The sequence below is a fragment of the Brachyistius frenatus genome, unplaced genomic scaffold (assembly GCF_029030835.1).
Source record: "Brachyistius frenatus isolate BFR_SWC_R1_liver_20210118 unplaced genomic scaffold, ASM2903083v1 Contig_127, whole genome shotgun sequence".
Classification (NCBI taxonomy): domain Eukaryota; kingdom Metazoa; phylum Chordata; class Actinopteri; family Embiotocidae; genus Brachyistius; species Brachyistius frenatus.
The window spans coordinates 610,387-632,660 of NW_027210726.1; the positions used below are offsets into that span (position 1 = coordinate 610,387).

General features: G+C 43.0%; 1 protein-coding gene across 5 annotated transcripts; it reads right to left on the bottom strand.

The window, feature by feature from the left end:
- Nucleotides 1-16: 16 nt before the first annotated feature.
- gigyf1a (GRB10 interacting GYF protein 1a) lies at nt 17-19,864 on the bottom strand. 5 transcript variants are annotated; one of them, XM_069714184.1, is made up of 25 exons: nt 19,524-19,864; nt 14,649-15,272; nt 14,496-14,559; nt 10,678-10,807; nt 10,331-10,426; nt 10,019-10,136; nt 9,369-9,477; nt 8,370-8,572; nt 7,241-7,470; nt 6,891-7,017; nt 6,578-6,763; nt 5,764-5,915; nt 4,938-5,106; nt 4,480-4,775; nt 4,171-4,271; nt 3,946-4,046; nt 3,759-3,832; nt 3,436-3,573; nt 2,865-3,086; nt 2,531-2,751; nt 2,262-2,419; nt 1,976-2,139; nt 1,232-1,276; nt 376-520; nt 17-173 (listed from the first exon to the last, which is right to left on the bottom strand). In XM_069714184.1, the coding sequence occupies exons 3-25, from the start codon at nt 14,528-14,530 to the stop codon at nt 106-108; spliced, it is 3,288 nt and encodes a 1,095-aa protein (XP_069570285.1). In that variant the 5' UTR covers nt 14,531-14,559; nt 14,649-15,272; nt 19,524-19,864; the 3' UTR covers nt 17-105. The 5 variants fall into 5 exon arrangements, with proteins under 5 accessions (XP_069570285.1, XP_069570286.1, XP_069570283.1 ...); XM_069714185.1 differs by having other exon boundaries at nt 3,946-4,040; nt 6,891-7,020; nt 19,524-19,863; XM_069714182.1 differs by having other exon boundaries at nt 6,891-7,020; nt 19,524-19,863.
- Between the last annotated feature and the right edge of the window lie 2,410 nt (nt 19,865-22,274).

Genomic DNA, 22,274 nt, shown 5'->3' on the forward strand with positions numbered 1-22,274 from the left:
CCAGACACCCCCCCCGGTTCCCCCAGCAGTGCACATTCGTCATCAGGTTTGTCTGATTAAAAGACAGAAGGCCTCAGGTAGCTATTGCTGCTGCGCTGCGTCACATCAGTAATCCTCCACCATCTCCATCTCATTCAGGCTCAGACACTCGCCCGCGTTGTGGAATGAGTACCCTGCAGGGAGGTGGAGGAGGGCAGAGAGAAGAGATGGGAGAGAGGGAAGTAAGATCAGAGGAGTCGGGCATATTGGGGGGGGGGGGAGTCGGGCTCGGATAGTGTCAGAAGGGAAGTAGGCCGGCCTTTTATAGATTCTGACCATTTACGGATAAATCAAGTTGAGAGGGAGGTAAAAAAAAAAGCTGTTGAGGGAACATACCTAAGATGCTGGGGTCAGAGTGCAGCATCATGGGCTGTTTCTTCTTCATCTTTCCCCCCTGGTTGTCATAGAGACCAGCCTTGCCCATGTGGTTGGCCTGAAACATGGACTGCAGAGTGCTTGGATTCATACCTCGCATTGAGTCCTAAAAAACAAGAAAGGGAAAGAAAAACAAAGTGACATGAGCCGAATATCATGAAATTGGCAGTAGTGTTGTGTTTTCCTGGTTTTAAAAGCAGTAATACAGTAAACTGATATCATTTTCTAAATATATATCCACATTATTGATGATTATCAAAAGTTGAATTGTGTAAATATTTTCTGAAAGCAGTCTTCCCTTCAATTTTGTATATTGATACCGAGATATTTGGTCAAAAATATATCTGATTTTGTCGACGTCACTTCGCTCTACATTTGTACAATAAAAGTCAGTCCAAGAAAAACCACAAGTCACCGTCCTTTCTTTTCACAGCCTTCCGTTGCTACTACTGCTTCTCTAACGTTGTCAAAAAGTCTGCTTGCTGACTTGGATCCGAGCCATCATAACGATGTTGTTGTTTGTTGGCTTTTGTACATCTTGGGGAGTTTACCCACAATGCTTTGTGTCCCCGTGAATAACGTAGAAAATGTGGATTTTTGTTTCGACATTTGAAGATGCTGACCAAGGTTTGATACACAGCAACAAAGAGACACTTATAGCAATACAATTTGAAAGTCCCATCGAACCCTACACACTGGGTGATGTTATGGTTAGATAATATGGGGGACACAGAAAAGACACAATCACAACCACTATCGTCTCAACTCAACGAGTGTTTGCATGTACGTCGCAGTACAGAAGTATATCTGCATTTACCTGCAGAGGGAAGTTCATGTTCAATCCAGCCACTTCCTTTGATAACTGGGACAAAAAAAACAAGAGGAAGAATTACAGCCATTTTTAGCTTTAGTTGTTTACAACATACTTAAAGCGTACAAGACTGAGCATAAACATGTATGCTCAGTCTAGTAAGTACTTAGGATGATGCTTAAACTGAGCATCATGTAAAAAAAAATATTAACCAGTTATTAATTGATAGTCAGTATAGTAGGACCCGTATCCCAGATTTGTTGTTAAAATGTACTGGTCACACCTCCGAGTCGTGGTTTGTTATAATGGTGTTCCACAGTTAAATTACACAAACTGAATGCTGGACATCAACCTTGCATGATGCATTTATTCCTGAGAAGAAATTTTCAACTGACAGATACAAAAACTAATTTCAATTCAAAACATTTTGAGTTTCAAATGTTCCAGACTGCATTTAAAACTAATTGTTGGCGAGTCAAAAACTAAAAGGAAGCTTCCTGTACATTAAAAACACAAGTTGATGTGTTATTTCTGCGGTGAGTTCTTTTTTAATTTTTTTTATAAGATGCTCTGAAAGTAGCCATCAGAGGACAGGAAAACCTTTCCTTGTTGTATAAAGAGAGGAGGAGGTCTATGTCAGGGTTTCAACCAGTAAATGTCTGTTTTTTTTTCTTTTACTGAACCAATGGACGTTTATGTTTATGGCATATGCCGTTCTCAGCTTAAAATATGCTCTGAGCTCGGGCCTACCTGTTGCTGCTGTCTCTGTTGGTTGGCTTTCTGTTTGGCACGTCGCTCCAGAAACTGTTTGGCGAACTCTTTGGCTTCCACTGTGTCCCCTAGGTAGGACCGGATGAAATCCAGAACTGCATAGGGAGACTCCACCTCCTTCAGGTATGCCACAATTGTGGCAACTTAATAAAGACATACGAGTTTAAACGATTAGCAACGCTGAATAAGTGACTCCTAGCTGTCAAAGTTGAGACAGTCTCCACACCCTTGACATTGCTAAAAAGGTAAAGATGAGCAAGCCTACCATCCAGAGAGGAGGAGGAGTTGTTGGCAGAGGTGTTGAGAGCGTGCAGCATCTGTTCACACCAGGTGGTGAAGCCATCCTGAGGCTTCATGCCCTGTAGCAGCTTCAGCAGCTTATCCTCCTCGTCCGTCCGCTTACGACGCATCATGTACTGATCACTGTGGCGGCCATGCGGGGACAAATACATTCATTATTGTGACCAACGTAAAGACATACACGTTGCATCGTACTCAAAACCGTTGTAGTTGATGCAATTAGACGCGGCGTACTTGAGTGACGGGCTGCTGCGGCTGTTCTTCAAGCCCATGTTGTTGTTGCTGTTGCCACGCAGGCTGGTCTGGTTCTTCACAGCCTCGTCCCACATGCCCATGCTGCCTGAAGACCCTCCACTACTGCTCTTCCCCTCCATCCCGCCAGGGCCACCCCACATGCCCACACCGTCCGCCCACTGCCCCCCCATGGAGGAGCTCCCCATCGACATACTGGAGTGCTGGAAACGGAGAGATAAATCAGGATGGAGATGTGACCAACAGTGTGTCATTTGCTACGACATCCTACCATCATCCCTGTACGAAACCTCAGAATTGTGTCGGTGAAACTCACGCGGTCTCTCTGCTGCTGGGCTCTCTGTTGCTGCTGCTGCTGCTGCTTCAGGAGCCTCTCTGCCTCCTGCTGCATCTCCAGCAGAGCCAGAGCCGGGGGCTTTCCTGCCTTGGCGAGCCCAGAGGAGGGAGCCCCGCTCCAACTTGAGCCGCCTGCCCCGGATCCCTGCTGCTGGGGGGCCTGCTGCAGCAGCTTCATGATCAGTTCCTGCTGCTGACGACACTGCAGGAAGATACGGCAGACGGCATCATGTGATGGCTGTGGTCCCAGTTTGTTACTCAGCAAACTGCATTTAAAGCCACTCCTCCAACTGAATCACATGACAACGAAGTTGTTTTTAATATGAATGTAACCAACTGCAATCTTTAACTGAAGGACCCAGAGTGGATGTCAAAGCAAAAACTAAAAGCAAAATTTTATATATGACCGTTTGAAAGAGTAAAACGTGCAACATTTCTTGTTCATTTCACGTTTCCGTGTACAAAACTTTCTCAAAAACGTTCACGATATTTAAAGCCTCGAGGCAACAGATAGGATCCAAAAGCCAAAATTTCTCTCCCCCTTATCTCACCTGCTTGCGTCTGAAGACCTCCTCCTCCTCCCTCCTTTTCTGTTCCTCTTGCTGCCTCCTCTTCTCCTCCCTTCGCTTACGCTGCTCCTCCTCCTCACGCTTCGCCCTGAGTTCAGCGTCTCTCCTCTCCTGCTGGAGCTGAGGGGAATTCATCATCAAAATCAAAAATGTTGGACTCAGTCCTGGCTTTGCCATTCCTTAATATCACTGTTAAACAATTCATTGTGAGCACAGCTCCTGCCTGGTAGCAGTGGAAACGATCTATGGATTTGTAAAGTAAGCAACTGAAACACAACAAAAAGGAAATGCCCGACTGAACTCACCTTCTGAAGCTGTTCGAGAGTTGGACCCTGAGTTGAAGGATTCATTGTTATGTCCCAAAGACTGGCTTCACTGCCTACATGGGAAAATATGTTTGTTTGTTTTTTAGCAGCAGTAGCAACCGTGTCCCTTTCTTGTGTTTTAATTGTGTTTCTGTGTGTGCACAGACAGCAGTGGTCCGCACTGTACCTGACGGCTGTGAAGCTGAGGTATGCATGTCCCACATGGACCCTGTATCTGGCACTGACATCGACCTGTTCATCGAAGGCATCATACCCTGCTCACTGCACCTGGGACAGGAAGCAAAACGCAACAAGTACACTTAGGTCACCAATTTCCTCTGATGTAAGAGGAAAGAAACTAAAATCAACGCACACCAGGCCACGAATGTAAGGTGAAACCCACAACACCCACCTGTTGATGAGCTGGAATAGCTGCTGCTGTTGGAGCTGCTGATAAAGAGCTGCTGCTGCCAGCTCCTGTTGCTTTTTCAGGCGCTCCTGGTCTAGGTTTCCCTGCAAAGAAGAAGGGAGAGATCCCCTGTTAATAAAAAGCATCTTCACACTCAGGATACCAAAACAAAAAACTAAGACTTGCTTTCAATAGCATTGATCTACATCACAAAACAAACAGAATTATCCATTATTTGTAATGACAATAACAGGTTCACGTCTTATCTTTTGACTTTAACTTAATTTGAATGAAATGCTTTGTTACTCCAACCTGTTTATCAAAGTGCCCTCTCATCTCCATCCTCCCTTCCCCATCCACGAGGTTGGCCGAGCGCTGACTCACAGTCCCGGCGGACCCCCGGTTGGGCTGAGGGCGCTGCGTTGGTGGGAGCTGTCTCACCAGCAGGGGCGGCGGGGAGGGCCCCGGGGCGAAGGGAACGCGGCCCCACATCTTGATGACGTCCCCGAGGGGTTGAAAGCCCTCATCACAGCCCCGCTTCACCAGCAGGGTCATGGTGAAATAACCAGCCTGGAACCACTCACACATCTCCACCGTGGTGAACGGACCTGATTGGTGGGCAGGACAGGGTCAAATTTACAATGCACAAACTGAGCCGACTTTCTTTACTTCATTAAAGTTAGTTCAGACGATCTCCAGAAAAGCGGTATAACACGTATAAAGAATAAGTGACTGTAAACTCCAGTGTGTGTGTGTGTGTGTGAAAGTACCCTGGATCTCTCCCTGGGGGTCCTTGTAGAACCACTTCATGGCAGCCTCATGCGATAGCGGCAGAGCAGCTGCTGTGTTCCTGCTCTCCTGCTGCTGCTGCAGAGCCTGGGTGAAACACTCCTCCTCCAAGGAGGTGTCCTGCAGTGATGCCACCATCTTCTCAGCCTCCTACACAAACACAAACATTCATTATTTGTTCAACATAATCCGTCTCGCAGGCTGGAGAGACTCCAGTGGGATGAAAAAGGTGACAGTTCTGAGAAAAAAGAGCTGAACTATGCTTTGCAATTGCATAACTGAAGCTCAGTTAAAATAAGAGGGAAATGAGGAAATAATGCTTTTGACTGTAAGAGTGCGAATAAAACGCCTGGCACACATGTTCAATTAGTTCTCACCGCATTTCAAAGGCATTAAAACAGCTGAAACATGTCCGTTTAGATTGATGAGGGTCAGCAGCTATCGTAAGGAGCTGAGAGGCGGTCAAAGTGTCAGTAGTAGCGCGCTACCCTGCAGGGGTAAAGAGGTCGCTTGCACGGTTGTGTGATTCAAGGTTCAGATTGCATTTTAAATTTGTGAAAAATATACAAATTAAGGCTTAAACAAGGTGTTAAGTTGTTCCATTTTTGCCAAGTGGACAGCCAGAATACCACCCCACACCCAAATGAAAAAATGGATCGTAAGTGTCCATATTGTTCTTTCAGAGCAGCCAAAGTATTCCCGACTCTGAGCCCTTGTATGAGGGAAGGAGAAGTAAACGCAGTGTGTGGCATGATTATGTAATACTTCTGAAACAAACGCTTGAAATGTGCCTCCTGTTGTTCCTACCTGCTGCAGGTGTTTCATGCCTTCATCGTCCTCAGTGTCTCCTCCAGATGGAGGGTGGAGAGGAGCAGCAGAGGAGGGGGGTGGGGGAGGCAGGATGGAGGTGGAGGAGCTGGTGCTCAGCTGGGCCTTGGAGCCCCCGATGGGAGCTACGTCTAACACAAAAACAACAACAAGAACAAGAAGCAGGAGTAAAACAATGGGTCCTATTTTTAGTATTCCTATTGATGGGATGGTGATGGTCGATGTGAGCGGAGGAGCCACCTACTGGCTGTGTATCTGATACAGCAGCTTCAGTAAACAAGATATTAAATGACTGTGGCTAAATATATTCCATATCAAACCCAAACAACAAATTCCAGTGGATCCAAAATCAGAATTTTATGTATTTACATCCACTGTAGATATCAAAGAAACAAGCTGACTATTTTTAGTGGCTAACTCAACATTTTGACTTGTTTGAGTTGTCAGTGGTGCTGTTACATACACAGCTGACAGTTTGACAAAGCATTGTCAAAATCATAAAGCTTTTACTGTAAAAGACTTTATAACTGAATTCTAAATCACTCAATAAAAAGCTGGTCTCAGTCACATTTTTGAGGATTTTATTTTGTTTTTATTAAATGCATATTGTGTATGCAATGTAAAGAACATTTTGTATTTATACATTTCATATTCGTAAAGGAATAAGAAAAAAAGAAATTGCCTAACTGTATAGATACATAATACTGCTGTGGACCAGATCTATCTCTGTGCTGTCAGTAGCACAGAAGTTGACATTAAACAGTTAAATACTGATATATGGGAGAAGACATACCTTCACCAGGCATGCTGTTGGCCTTGACAGAGTGGCTGTTGCTCAGCTGAGCGTTATCCAACATCTGACCAGCGTTGCCGGGTTGGAGTTCCAGGGAAGGAGGGGCACAGTGAGCTGGAGGAGAAGAGGAGGGTGTTGCTGGCTTTGTCTCACCATTCCCTATAGCAGAGATGGCTTCTTTACTCTCTGTGCGGCCAGGAGGGGAAGAAAGGAAGGAGAAAAACGTTCACAAGGATGCCACAACCATTTGTAATTACAACAAAGAAAAGTGCACAGCACAAGGTGCAAATGTTTTTTTCTAAATGATCCTCACCCTGATCTTTGTCTCCGTCAGCACTGTTCCTCTCTGTATCTAGAAAGCTCTCCTCCTCTTCCTCCTCCTCCTCTTCCTCGATCCCCTTAAACTCAAACTCGTCCTCCAGGATTGTATCTTTGCCACCCTTCTGATAGAAACACCAGGAGAGTTAAGAGAAAAATTGTAACAAATACTGATGAACACCGAGCGTAAAATAAATATCATAGTGGCCAAAATAATAAATCCATCCATCCATTATCTATGCCCCCTTTATCCTGAACAGGGTAATAATAAATTACTAAGACTGAAGTTTCAAACTAATACAAACTCCACTAGTCGCCACATTAAATCTGTGACATTTTACACACCTTCATAGGCATGAAAGCTCCAGATGAGTCAAAAGTGCCCATCTCCCCATCCTCCTCATCCGTGCACCACTCGGGAAGGCCGTCCCGGTCATCCTCCATCCCCTCGCTGCCTGCACGCCGGCGGCCACCGCTGTGACCCTCGGAGTCCCGGAAGTCGAAATCGAACTTCCGACGACGACTTTCACCCGGCCCGGTGTGGTCCCGCCAGCCCGCTGAGCGAGGACCACCATCTGACAAAGAAATGGACTGAGGATTAAGCAAGCTGCTATTACAGAGGTAAAGAAACAAGGTTTTATAAGATAAAGGCAGAATTAAGTTACAGTGATTATACCCAGGCAGTCATAGATTTAAGTCTTGAGGTGTTTCCTGACCTCGTGAAACCGTCACTCCGTCATTAACTAGCTTCAGTTTACACATAACATAACATAATAAGGACAAAGTCATGCGGCCTGTTACACCTGACTGTTGTGTCTTCACAAACTGTGGAAGCTGTTGAGTGCTGTTTTAACCTAAACCCAGGTACTGTGTCTGGTAGAAATCTCTTCACTGCCACTAGGTGTCAGTATATCTACCTTTCCATTAAGGCTTCTGCACACAGAGATTTACTGTCACCAAATGTTTACAGGAATACAAATCACTGTTTACTAGTCAGGCCTGTTGAAACTTTAAGATCTCACCAGCATTCTTGCATAGATTTTTCACAGCCGACTCGAACTGCAGTGTGAACAAACTCTAACATTGTGTAATTGCACTTATTTGAATTATGACGTCTGCTACAAAGCCACAAAATAGTACTGATTCCATGAGGAACCCAACAGGAGAGTTTGCTGGGATCATGTATTAGCTGATGTGCTGACATGGAGTATTACACAGTGTTAACTGACTGATTTGTTTTGGCAGCAGACTGAATATTAAACCCTTAAACTCTCCACTTTAATAGGACCGTTCTGAACGGCAGCCTCCACACTGGTGAATGAAATCATATTCATGAGGTGACTGCCCATCATGCATTTTCAAGGAAAATAAACCATCAATCAAACCTTTGCTTTTCTTGTTTACAGTCTTTTTGTGAACACAAACAGAGTTTAAAGGCAGTGCTATGATAAACAAATGTTTGCATTTATCATACCGTCCCTGCGGACTCCAGCCAGTCTCCAGTTGGTGCCCGGCTCCGCCCCCTCCTCCTCCTCCTGCTCTTCCCGGAGGGTGCGCCAGTTATCGCTGTCAGCCCTTGTGAAGTCCTTCCTCCCTGGACCCCCGGGACCTCCGGTTTCTTCAAAACCAGGACGTACTACCTCCCGCCGCAGCGGCTTCTCGAACCGACGCTCCCCCCTGAGGAAAGGAGGGAAATGGAGAGAGAATGATATCAGTCAGGTGAGAAACGGAGGGAAACAAAGCGCAAAACATGAGCCAATTTTTAGCCTACAGAAATACGCCCACTCAACAGCATGGCACCACCACAGACACTAACTCGTACATTTGAACCAGATCCATGAGTTAAAAATACATCAAACAGATATTAGGGGTGGTCCTAAAATAATATCACAATATTTCTGCCATAATAATCTCTTTCAACAACATACAGCTTCAACAAAAGTAGGGTTATAGTTTTATGTCAACATAGACATAAACAGTTTGCCTTCAGATATTCAGTAAAAAAATTAAAAAAAAAAAGTAAACAACAGTAGTAATTCAGAGGGAAATTCAAATTCTGTATAATATACAGCTGATTTCAACCATGCTTGTTGCTATGCGCAAGTTAGGCATGTACCACAATGTCAAACACTGCAAAACGTTACATCATTCATTATCTATGATCTTTTTTTCCACATTAAAAATTATATATATATACTATATACTATATATTGACATGAACAAGTTGATATGCTCCACCCCGAGCAGACATTTCCCTTCACTCTCAGCAGATAAGACGTCTGCAAAATAAACCATCCAATAAGAGCAAAAAAACCTCCTGGAATACCAGAGCAGATTAAAGTTTCTTCCACTGGATGATAACTTCTCTCAGCAGTGACAATATTAGCCTTTGGAGCCATGAATTATGCATGCGCACCAACATTTCTAAGGGCATTTGTTGGAAGCAGGTGGTATGTGCAAAATTCTTGCTTACCGGTCATCCCAGCTCTGACTGCGGTGTATCTCTCGGACGCTGCGGCTAAAGCCCACCTCTGCATCTTCAATACTTCTTTGGTAGAATCCACCTTCACCGCGGCCTCGGCCTGTTTATAAACACGTGGAAGAAGGTATTTATGTTTAATATAGACAGCATTTGAGTGAGAGCTTTTGATGACCTAAAATGCCTCACGCCGCCAATTGTATCTACTTTAACTCGCAGGCAGTCACACACACCAACACATCCACACACAGTATGGAAGCCACACAGCATCATTCTCAGTTGTCCTAAACCGGACGCCTCATGTTTACGTTGGCTGAGTGTGGACAAGGTGAGTTCATGAGCCCGGTGGTTTTAGACAGGTGCGGCTGGACAAAAGGAGGTCTATTTAGACAGGCCGAGAGGAAGTGTGCTACATCAAGATGGTGGAAGAAAGAGGGGAAATAAACACTTGAGTAGTTGCCTTGAATAAAGTGTTCTACTTTGCCTGGATAGCGGCCACGGTAGTCTCAGCCAGGGGCTTTGGGCAGCCTTTCTGTTGCTGTTGGACTCGGTAGCTTTAGCCCAAGCGATTGTGGATTCACATGAGAACACTTAGGCTGAATCAATATTTTACTTTATTATTTTTCTTTTCTTTTTTCTTTTACCTCGACCACCTCGTGTGGCCCCTCGTCCACGGACCACTCCAGCTGGGGCGGCCCCACCCACCCCTTTTCCCATGAGCCTCAGCACCGCCACACTGTTCACCGACATGGAGAAGTTCCTCTGCAGAGTGAGTGGAAAGAGCAAAACGGGGGAATGTGAGGAATGTGAGCTCACAGGCACATCTGTCAACCGACAGAGCAGCTCGCTTCGGAACTGAGGCTGTGTTAGGGTGAGATAGCACATGATGGAGCCGAGTTCAGCAGTTCAGTGTTTGCAGGTATCAGTGCTTTCGTGAGTGGGTGTTCGTGACAGACCTGCTCCTCCTCAGTGAGAGGCACCAGTGCCAGTGGCTGCATGGGCTCATCTTGCAGAATAGCAGCAAACTCCTTATCCTGCATGTCCTCTGGGACCTGAACACAACAACAGGAGGCGCTTTAGAGGACCAAATAAAAGTCTTTCAAGACTTCATCCATGATGTCAAAAAACTACTGCCAGGTTCTCATCTTTGAAGGTGAGAATATTTGCAATGCAAATGGAGGCAAACAGAAGTTAAAACAATGTGCAGCACTGTATGCTGTGATCAGTGCTTGACCATTTTTTGGCAACATTGCTGAAATTCAATAGTTTCTGAGAGAAGGTAGGCAGGATTTCCCCCACTAACCTTGTTGTCTTTGATATAAAGTGCTAACATCTCCTCTCGGCCGTAGCGATACTCGGCCAGCTTGTACTTTGGCATGGCGGGGGAAGGAGGGGGGGACGTCACACTCCCCCCACTGGACAGTGCACGAAGCCTGTGTGAGGAAGAGTACAAAAAAACATTATGAAGTAGAATAAGGTACTTTTATCATGCAATATATCTCTGTAACCAAAGCTGTTGGTCAGTGCCATGAGGCACCCTCTGGGGCTGAAAAATGAAACCAGTGCACGAGTGCCAAAAGCTGCAGTTCCTAGAATGACCACTTGAGGCTGGTTCCAAAAGCAAGTTAATCCCCAAGTTTCCTTTTCCCTGAGCACCACAATCAGTGTGTTTGTTGTGTGCATGAAGCAGGGCATGAAAACATTTTTAGGTCAAATGACCAAATAAAGCCAGCAGATATGTTTGCAAGCGATGCATTTAAAGGTTACAGTTATTTCTGATAAGTGCAGAGTACGATTTGAAACAACACTACCCTGTTGAAATTCCCCCACTACACAAGCTAGTGTACGAACATGTAAGTATATTAATGGGAGTACACGCTTTGAGACACAGGCAGAGACTCTCCACAGCGCTGGTTTCAGAAAACATAATGCACCACCTCTTTCTCGTTTGTGGATTGGCTGGCTAGGCAGAAAACACTCTTCATAACGCCTATGGCTGACGTCACGGAGGCTGCATCCATCTTTTTAATTCATATATACTATGGTCAGTCCAGGAATGAGCTATTTTACAATTACAGACTGAAGCCTTAAAGCTTTCCTGACTAATAACTTTCTCCTGGTGTAAATTCCTCTGTTGGCTCAGAAATACAAAAGAAATCTGAACTTATTGCGTAACCTTGAAAGAATTCCTTTCAATCTGAATTGGGGAAAAAAAACCCAAAAAAAAAAAACATTAACATCCATCCTGCAGCAGAGAAGAAGGAATTTAACAAATGTTCTTTCACAAATCAACCACTCTCCTACGCAGGTCCCCCTGAATACACTCGGCCCAAACACGTGAGGATATATTAGCTTTCCAATCTCAAGATTTCATTTTAAAAAGCTATTACTAGCAGGCCAGCTTCCAAAGCTTGCTGTTTAACAATGGCTCCATTCACTTGGCTCTACAAAGTGTGTCATTGACTCACAGCCCCACATCAAAACCATATGCAGCTCAGAGATGGAGAGGTGGGTGTGGGGTGTAAAAGGTAAAGGATAGCGTCATGAAAGACCAGCTGGCAGCATGTAGCATATCAAAGAGGGTAAAAATAAGTGGAGCAGAGACTAATATGCATAATAAAGAGGAGAGCTGAGGAGACATGACAGTGGACAGAGTACTAAGAAATACTATTATTCAACTGTATCCAGCTCCATAAAAGTTAGCTCACTTTCTCAGTAGGACAAAGGGTGAAATCAAGAACATCTTCCACACACCGGCACACTTACCGGCTGCGCTGCCACCGAACCCTCAAATGATCAAAACAATTTTGTTACGCTAACAGGCTCGTCAACGTGCTGGCCAGACAGCTGTATGTGGTGAACACATGATGTGGCCGCTCCACATAGAAAGGGTGAAGGGATGAAAGAGGGCTGGAAAGGCCACTGAGAGGAAAGCAGCTGCAGATGTGTAAAGAGAGAAATATTCTGCGAGGCTGGCCCTGCACCAAGAATGCACACAGCAGTCACAGGCCGTTAGAGATGGAGTGCTACCAAACTGGAGATGACTAACACCCCCCCCCCCCACACACACACACACACACATTAATCGCTACACAAACACTCGGTGCAGAGAAGAAACAGCAGAGCGAGAGAGAGAGGCTGCATCCACGCCTAGGACGTTTCAAAATGTAGAACTTCCGTACGTTTATGTCATGCGTCCACACCGCTGCGGCGCGTTTTTAAACCCGAGACTTGAAACGGAGACTTTTTCGGACCGTTTCAGTTTTGAAAACTTGTGTTGTGTTTTTGCCTGAACAGCGAAAAACAAAAGACTCAACGCAGACGTCCACATTTGTTTCCTGATCGGGCCTTATCGGTCATGATGTGCCCGTCCCCGATTCGCTGAGCCTCTATCTGGTAACTCTTTTCCGGAAGAAATCAAAACGACATCAGCCTCGACTATTTCGAGATGAATAGCGAGCTGCAGCCGTTGCCGACCCCTTTGTTTATATCAGCAGTGGTTGTGCAGTTAAATTCAGAATTTTAAAATGCCACACGCGCGGGAGGCAAACCATCATTCGAAAGATTTGCAAAACAATTCTTGTCTCCCGGCCCCACATGGAGCTGTCACACAGCAAACGCCTCTGGAATACCCCGACGAGTTGTTTCAGTCAACACCAAACAAGAGGGTCATCGAAGGCCATCACCACCTTCCCGAGTCCAGACTACATCAAAGCCCTGAATACAGAGCCTGAAGTGAAGGATCTTGCCGTCGTACCCAACGCACGGTACGCCATGATGCCTGGCAAGCGACTGGACACTCACCAACGTAAAACAACCCCTCACTAAATCCACTGACTACATCAACAGAAAGGGGAAATATTCTTTGAACGTAACGAACGCTGTGTTGACTACAAGTACCGTTTCATGGTTCTGGTTCTGAAATGCTGCTAGAATGCTTGTGTGGACAGAGAAAACATGTTAGTGTGGATGTGGCTTGAGAGCGCTGGATAGGACGCTGCTGTGACAACACCTACATTTTCAATTCAACAGCTAACAACATCAACCCACTGAACTCGAGGCTATCATTGTTACTTATGGTGATTTATTAGTACACAGCAACTGCGACTGGTCCATTAGTCCAGAACAGAGTATGTAACTAGCAAATATTTTCATAAAAGATGAATCTGTTGCTTATTCTCTCTGTTGGTGTTGATTGTGTCAGAGAAAACTATTTCCCATAGCCCGAGCGGACGCCTTTGAATAACCTGTTTGTCAAACTGACGGTCCTAAACCTTAAGTTTTTAGGTTTAATTGACCATCTAGAAGTCAATCCAGGAAACTGTTTGGAAAGAGACGGGCACTTTCAAAAATTACTTGGCGGGTGATTGGATGAACCATCTATCACGGGTGAACTTCAACCAATCAGGCCCTCACAGGATGCTGATTGGTAGGACAAGCGCGGCAATATGGATTCTCGCGTGATTTTGCGAATCCAGCTGCTTAGGAAAGGTTAATGCTCACAACCATATAAGGCAAAGATAAGCAGCAAAACCCTGCATCTGTCAAGCTAAAAAAAGAATGAAATAGTAATCATTTTAGCAGAAATATTATTCAGACAATTGACAGCTCGATTCAATAAACCCATTAATAAGGGGAATTTTTCCTTGGCATTTGGTACGGACAGTCCTGGTGCTCGGAGGTCGAGCCAAGTTTGGCCCATTAAAAGGTATCTCATTTAATTAGGCCAGGTTTCCACAAAATGTAGTTTATATTGTAGATCCCTGAGGACAATTCCCAGTCTTTTCATTAACCCCTCCCCCCCTTTCCTACTGCTTTTATCAGGCCAAAATGTCCATTTCCACAGGAAATTATCTTGTATTAGGGGCAAATTGCCATGAAATTAAATTGACACATTTATGAAGGCCATTTGTCAATAAGATGTGCAGATTTAAGGCAAATTTTCTTTAAACCAACAACAAAGGAAAGTCCTTTAGAGGCTGAGAATAATTCAAATGCTTACACGGTTGCCAGAAAACTATTTCAGCAATTACATAAATTTTCTTCAGGAAATACCTCTTTATGTATTCAGCAGTATTTTTAAACCACGCTGATAAAATGTGAAGAGATGAGATCAATTACCATTCTGGGCCGAAGTTAAGAGTCTCAGCAGTCATATTCCTCACGTCCACACAGAACTGAGTATCTGAGGGAGGGAAAATAGTTTCAGTTTTGTTTTCTGCAGGAAAGAATAAAATGCAAATTCTGAAATAATCACGAGTAACATTTCCTTACCCTGTCCAGATAATCGGAGCAGGCTGGACTCGGCTGGACCAGGCTAGAGCTGGCTGGCTTTAGTTAGGCTTAGGTGACTAGAAGGCTGAGTGGTGCTTAAGCTGTGGTCACAGAGCTCCCCAAACACACAGACACAAAGAGAATAGCTGCCAGTTTCAGGTGCTTGAGGAATACCAGGTTATCAGGTCCTAACTAGGTAAGGAAGGGGTTTCGACGATAGGTTGGAGAATGGAAGCTCCTGCTACTCACAGCCGAAAAAGGTTGTTAAACATAAAAAAAGAAACAAAAAGAACCTCGGAAATCAACAATGGAACAAAATAAAACACTCTCGCTAGTAATAATGTTTTCTTTCTTTTTTTTTTTTTCTTTTTACAGCAGTTATGTCTCACATTAAAGTTAAAAATATGAACTGATTCATCGAAAAAAGATAACGCAGGAACGAAATCACAGCCAAAACAATGAAACGGGCTGCTGGAACAGCTGCCAAGAGCAGACGCGACTTGCACTCCTCTTCTCCTTGCTCTCTCTCCCTCTGTGCCTTTTTCTCTCGCCCCAACTGAAATGTGGATTGACGGAGACCCTCCAGGTGACTCCTTTATTTCCTGTCCTCCTCCCTTTGCACCACTGGAAAATAAAAGCAGAGGGAAGATGCAGGTATAAGAGAAATTCAACAATCAAAAGAAAAGTGAAAGGAATATTATTATGAGTGTACACTTCATAAATTACTTTCACAGCTTGGCAGCCCACCTATATTGTCAGAGCAAAGGAGGCGTAATTTACGTGCCAAAAGGTACCAGCCCAATTTGATCGATCTGTTACAGCACACTGAGCGCAGAGAAAAGCACCGTGGTATTCCTTCACCGAGTAAATGAAGACTATTTCTAGTCTGGCACTCAGTCATGGCTCGATGTTTCTGCTGCTCAAAGGAGATTTTCCATCCAGAAATGTAGGGAGTCTATTTCTGTAATGTTGTGAACCAGCTGCTTCTTAACCCATGCAGCAGGTTGGAGATAGTTCATGAAGATGTCATGGCAACTCGTACAATATCCCGGCTACTATATTTGACTATTTATACACTACTTTTTACAGCGCACCTATGAATTTACTGAAGGTTCAGCTTGTAGTGAAGGTTACACCAATGTCTTTGATGGATAAACATAATCCACAATTTCCTGCTTGAAGATCGTGCTTGTTTTGATATTCCATCGGGAGTGAGCGCTGCTCTCTAACCGGCGAGCCACACCTTCCCTGCTCGCTGGATTCAAGATGAGATTTAAACATTCTTTTAACACTGTAACAGTGTCCAATATGCCATCATATGCAATGACACACTTTTCTCAAGCACAGTCTGGCACTATCTTGTGCCTTTGTTCAGCGTTCTGGTGTGCTTCTGTGTTTTGTTTTTTTATATATATATTTATTTTTACAATCCGTTTCAAGTTGCTGAGCTTTCTAGGCTAATTAAAGGACAAGAAAACGGGACAAGATTTAAATGAATACTGTTTGATCAAGCAAGATGTTAGCAGGGCTGTATCCTCTGTGCATGAAACAACTTTGTAAACAACAATATGACACTATCCATTCAACTGAAAATAGTCATAACCACAACTGAACCACGAGATAAGAAAACTAAGTTTACATTCACATGATGTTAAAAGTGTCCTTCTGATCAATATTTAGATGGTATCAACCGATGAGTCAATTCCAGACTTTAACACATCACCAGGTTATTTTATGAGCTGTACCCAATCACATTGTCTGCATAAATTGAAAATAGCTTAGAATTGCTTACAGTTGGGTGACGTGGAATATACAATGCGAGATGATATATAATTGTTTAAGGTCAGTGATTTTGTCTAATGCTATCATGGGGGTATTTTTCGCTCTAATTTCTCATTGAGTATTGCTGCAAATTAGCAGAAGACATTACAGCTACATTAGACTTGCAGGATTTTTGCAGTAATGGGATGACATACAGTGGAAACCTCTGAGGAGCTGTAGTTATTAAATGTTAAAAGAATAATTATTTTATTGATTTATATCTAAACATCTGACAAAACATACTGAAATTCTAGGCAACAGGTTTCAGTTTTTCATCAGACTGTTGAAAGAAACTCTCAATGAGTCCTAGAGGCGAGTTAAACCTGTAGTGCGGGACATTTACTTGTAAATGAACGGCAGTAACAGCCATGTCTTTTCTGGATGAGTTCACGCAATGCTGATTAAACTTGCCCACTAAATCTCTCTGTATTACACAGTATACGGCATTTTTGAATCTGGTGTCTGGTGAGACATTCCCACTCTGGCCGGATGAATGGAAATTCGACGTGCTCAACGGACAGAGCATTCGCATCGCAGACTTCCAGCAGCTGAGCTGGCTAATTCTGGTTTACATCTAACTTGAATGGGGATAAAATTATTCAGCTCCTCTATACTTTCCAAATGATATTGGACAGAATGGAGGAAAGTCTGATAGCCAAGAGAGTCATTTCAGCGAGCCGTGACACTCAAAACAATTTAGCCAACATTTTACATCCACAACAATTGTGATGAAGGTGGCAAACGTGTAGCCTATTATATAAGATGGTATTGACGTGTTTTTTTTGTATTTACTCTCACCAGCAGAAGGTGAAGTGTGTGTGTGTGTGGGGGAGGGAGCCTTTGGGATATCTTAAATACTGATTCAAAACCCCCAGGTGGCACAACTTTAAACTACATGATGTGAATTTAAATCCATAGATATTAAAGGCTATTTCAATTTAAATAAAAGTGATTTTCAGTTACTGGCTAATTCCAACCTGATGTGTCTATTTTTAGGGATTACAACATTTTCATAGCTATAAGTCAGAGCCACTTCCTGGACTGCTGCATTGCACAAGCCCCTTGCTCCTTCATGCCAGCTTTCCTGTCAAAGGGCTCTTAGAAACATAATTATTGTCCTGTAATACTAGTTTGTTTTTTTTAGCATTGGTCACACATCCTTGTAAAAAGTACAAAAACACATGCTCAGTGCAAGTATGGCACTCATTGGCATTGTGTTGTATCAGCATTTCAGAGTTTCACTATTTACATGATTATTGAATTAATTAGAATACTAACAATGCAATATATATTAATACTCTGATTCTGGAAAATTGTGTGAATGGCAGTACTTCATGCTGTTTCCTGCTTGTTTTGAAACATCAGCAACTCATTGGGCCTCATTACTAAAACAGATTAACACTATGTAATAAAAGAAACATGAATAAAATACGAATGCAGTAAGGTATTTAACACTCTACTGTGTAAGTAGCTGTAAGGACATTTAATAACATCACTAAAAACACAGCAATAAACATATTTCACATAACAGACAAAGGGAAGGTCCAGCTTACATTACAATGCACTATGGCTATAAATTTGTAATGTTCCTTTTGGGTCAATATGTTGGCTTTGAAGTTTGCGCTCTGTGCGTTTGCAAACTTCAGATATATCAACATCTACAGCAACTTAACAGGCAAGTGATGGTGAAAGTAGGAAACCGGAAAAAATAAAGCTGCCTTTAAAAATAGGATTATACTACTTCCATGAGACATTTGCCGTAGCGGTTAGATAAGACTCGTTTCGGCTCCTGATGAGAATGCCTATTGAAATGATCCGATACTGGTGGTCATCGTATCTAAAGTAAAGTTTCGTGAGCATTGTGACTTTAAACACATTATTTGTCAGTTTAAAGGCAGCAAAACAAGAACATATTTAACTTCAGGATCAATCTATGACACACAAATTACAATGAGTTCAGTAAAGACCAAGCAGAAATCCAACAAAGGGAAGAAAAAAAACAACAACAACAATATAGATAAAGGCACCGAATAACATGATCCAACTTTGATCCAACTTCTTGTTTTCTCTATGGCCTGCCTGCTGTTATTTTGGCTTCAAAGTATTTCTTTACTTAACTGTGGGCCACAACAGGCAAATAAATGATATTTATAGAGTCCAGCACCAACTTCGCACTCAGAAAAGCGAAAGCAAGGTTACGTAGGAATAAACGTCGCTGGGCACAATGTTAAATTTCTTATGCATTGGACATTTTTTTTGCAAGTGTTATGGACTTCAAAACGTGGCGGGACACCGACTTCGAGCAGCGGGAATGCGGACTGTAAATCTACGATGCAATCCGCATTCAGTGCGCACCAATGTGTAACTTTAACAAAACGACCAATAAAAAAATATTCACTCCTAAAGGCGGTTAACATTTGGGCAAAAATATCTCGAGTTGACATGAGCCACCGTCAGTGGCTACGAGCTACATTAGCATCCGACATTGTTCGCGTTTAAAGCGAATTAAAGCGGATTGATTTGTGTGGGAAAAGTACAATAAATCAATCGTTTCAAACACATTTCTCTCTCTCCACCTCTCCTCCTCCAAAACAAAAATATAATATTTCTGTTGCATAACAGAGACCTAACCTAGCACACGGTATGCGTTGATCGCGAAGGCCTCGGCTGGTCGGTTCAAATGACACCAGATATGATGGCGGAGGGGGGCGGAGTGTCGGGATCAGACTCCCCGGCCTGCGTCGCCCGATGTGCGGACGACCACCTCCACTCCGCTGTCGTTATTTTTTTTTTAAACTCCGGCTGCCGTGCTTGTACACCAAAACAACCGGCGACGGAAACAACCGTGTTTGTTTTGTTTGTTTGTTTTTTTTTTAGCTTCAAGAGGACTTAGTGGAGAGAGAGAGAGAGAGAGAGAGAGCGAGAGAAATAAAAAAAAAAATACAAATAAAAAAAGCCGTTTTTACGACAGATAAATCCAATGCAGTCGAAAGAGCCGAGGCTAAGCTTGTTAGCTCCCCGTTAGCCAGCGAGCAAAGAGGAACCGTGGCTTACCTTCACTGTTTATAGCTACCAGACTGCTCGTCTGCACGGCGCGTCTACAGCCAATATACCGAATGCATTGGTCTCTTTAAACACTGTAAACGTATTCATTCGACAGAATAGTACTTTCGGAAAGTCGTGCTCTGTGTTTTATTTATTAATTCTTCCCCTCTCCTCCAACGGTCGCTGCTGCGTATCAGTACGTGTCTTGCTTGGCTCCCGGTCGCTTTGCTCTTCTTGTTGTTTGTGTTTCGGAAACATGGCCGTCCGTGTGACACCACGTGACTGGATACTGACAAGCGGCGAACCAATGTCGGAGCGGGGCAAACACACCCCTATTTTACCAAGCTCGGACGACAACAACAACAACAACAACAACACAAAAAAACACACACACACACACACACACACCGATGTGTTCAAAAATGCAGAGCGTCTGAACTGGACGGGGTTTAAATGAATGAGGCCAGATTAAGCATTTAAAGGGCCAAACGCCGAAAACAGCCAACTCCAATACGAACTCGCGAAGCGGTAACGTGTCGTCCCGGAGTTATTCAATTAACTTCCCACGAAGGTGATTTTATAAACTGGGCTTCCGTTGGCGTAATGCATAAAAGGCATTGTGAGTTATTTTGGGTAATAAGTAACCAATACCCTTGAAAGTGGACCGTATGATAGAACATGTTCAGCGGCAACGACGCACTGCGCATGTGCAGTACGTTGCTAGACTGCAGTAATAGAGTTTGGTCGTTAGAGGGGGCTGTTGAACAACTGCAGCACTGTATATACACTGGTAAAAGTGTACATAGTTTGTTGGTCACTTCTCATATATAGTAAACATGCAGGAAGATTAAATCAGCATTAAGAAAAAAAATATTTAATGTTCTCTTGAAATGGTTTGAAAGTTCATGAGAAATATGTGCAGATATAATCAAATAAAAACATATTGATGCAGGTGTGTATCACCTGGAGATATTTTTCAATCTGATGCATTTTTTTAACATCCAAAATGTATAATGTTATTGTTAAGGTCTCAATAAAATGACCACAGAGATGAAAAAGTTGAAATGAGTACGGAAAGGATAACGGTTTTGTTTTTGTATGCTGCAAAACAACAGGATCATGTTTGTGATCCGTACAAACACACCATGCAATTTGGAGAGAAGTTTAATATAACAAGATGCAAATCTGTTTTAAACTGATCAAACAAGCTGGATACAAGAAAAAGTAACTTCCACAGACATAGAAATAAAGAATGAAGCAAAAAAATAAAAAAGTAAACACCAGCATGACATTTGAAGATATAATTAATGGAAATGTTTTAATTAGAATGAGTAGAAAGTAAAAAGGGTGGTTCATCAGATTTCAACTGTATATAAATATGACAAGTACAGTAGTATTAGAGCATGAATAAGTATTAGTCTTAATATGAAAGGCTGTATTACTAACCAGATGAACCCACAATTCCTATATGTGTAACCTTAACACCATCTTAAATAATAACAGCTTTTTTAAAGAAGGGTTCTCTATAAAAGTCTAGTTTTAACACCTATAATGTGAATTCATATTGTCCCAAGATGGTACATATTACAAAATAAATTGGGTTATAATTACTTGACCTCAAACTGAATGACACACCACCTGGACAATGGACAGGTGGTGGAGAGACAAAAGGTCACGTAGTGGTTAACACCTCCTTTCTGCCTCCTGGTCACGGACACTTAATCTGACCATTTCTCTTATTCTGTCCACTCACTGTAGGTAAATGCAGTGTTCAAAGCAGTCACAAATGTAGCATGCTGTATTCTATAGTATAATAGGATACAAGTATTCATATTGCATGTTGTAAATGCAGACATTATAAACAGTACAACTGGTATTAGTATTAAAACTGACACCCCTAATAATAGTAACTCCTGTCTGTTTATTTATTAATAGATATGGAGTTATAGTTACTCCACGCGGCCACTAGAGGGAAGCAAACAATGGTACCTGATCAAATATTGTATCTTTGATGGTTGAATCACTACTGAAAACGACCACCAAAAACGATCCATTTATGATTAAAACAGTTTGACAGTGCTACAGAGCATTTATATCCAGTGCACAAAAGTAGTTAGTCTAAAGGTTGGTAATGTTTCAAACAATAATGAGAAAAAACATGAAGCACATGGGATACTTGCAGAGAAAACAATAACATTGATTCTTGTTATTCTTAATCTTGTTTCTTATTTAGGAAATCTGACAGGTAATGTAATTTCTGATCTGTTATACAAGATATGCAAGACTACATTTAAAGTGACAATAGCTCATCCTGTTCTAAAGGATATTGTATAATCACCTCTATCAGTGTTTCACAGCTCATTCACCAGAGGCAGGTGAGCTTGAGCCTCCTTGCTTTCCATCCCATGTTCCATGACAAAGGTCAGGGGGTCATTGTCAGTGTGGCCTCACCTCAGGGGAACCAGCAGGTCCTAGAAAAGGAGATCAGCCCCCATCCTGAATGGGCGGTCATCGGAAGCCCTGGGATGCCCTCTGTCTTCTGGGAGAAGTACAAATTGCCGTGATTCACGGGACACACAAAGGGGGCAGACTCTGCTCTGGTGCGAGTAGTCATAGTGATTATCTTCATCTCACACATCAAGTTTCCTTTTTGTCTTCAGGGGCAGCTTGACAGTGTCCAGGAAGAAGTCTTCATTCCACTGAGGGTAGTTGTTAGTGATGACCATCAGCACCCAAACAAAGCCATCAGTTTGGGAAGCC

Coding starts and splice junctions, on each gene's coding strand:
- gigyf1a (XM_069714182.1), bottom strand. CDS start 14,530: ATGACTGCTGAGACTCTTAACTTCGGCCCAGAATG. Junction 7,021..7,240: donor GAGCTTTCATGCCTATGAAG/GTGTGTAAAATG, acceptor TGTTTCTATCAG/AAGGGTGGCAAAGATACAAT. Junction 3,574..3,758: donor CTCTCGAACAGCTTCAGAAG/GTGAGTTCAGTC, acceptor AATTCCCCTCAG/CTCCAGCAGGAGAGGAGAGA.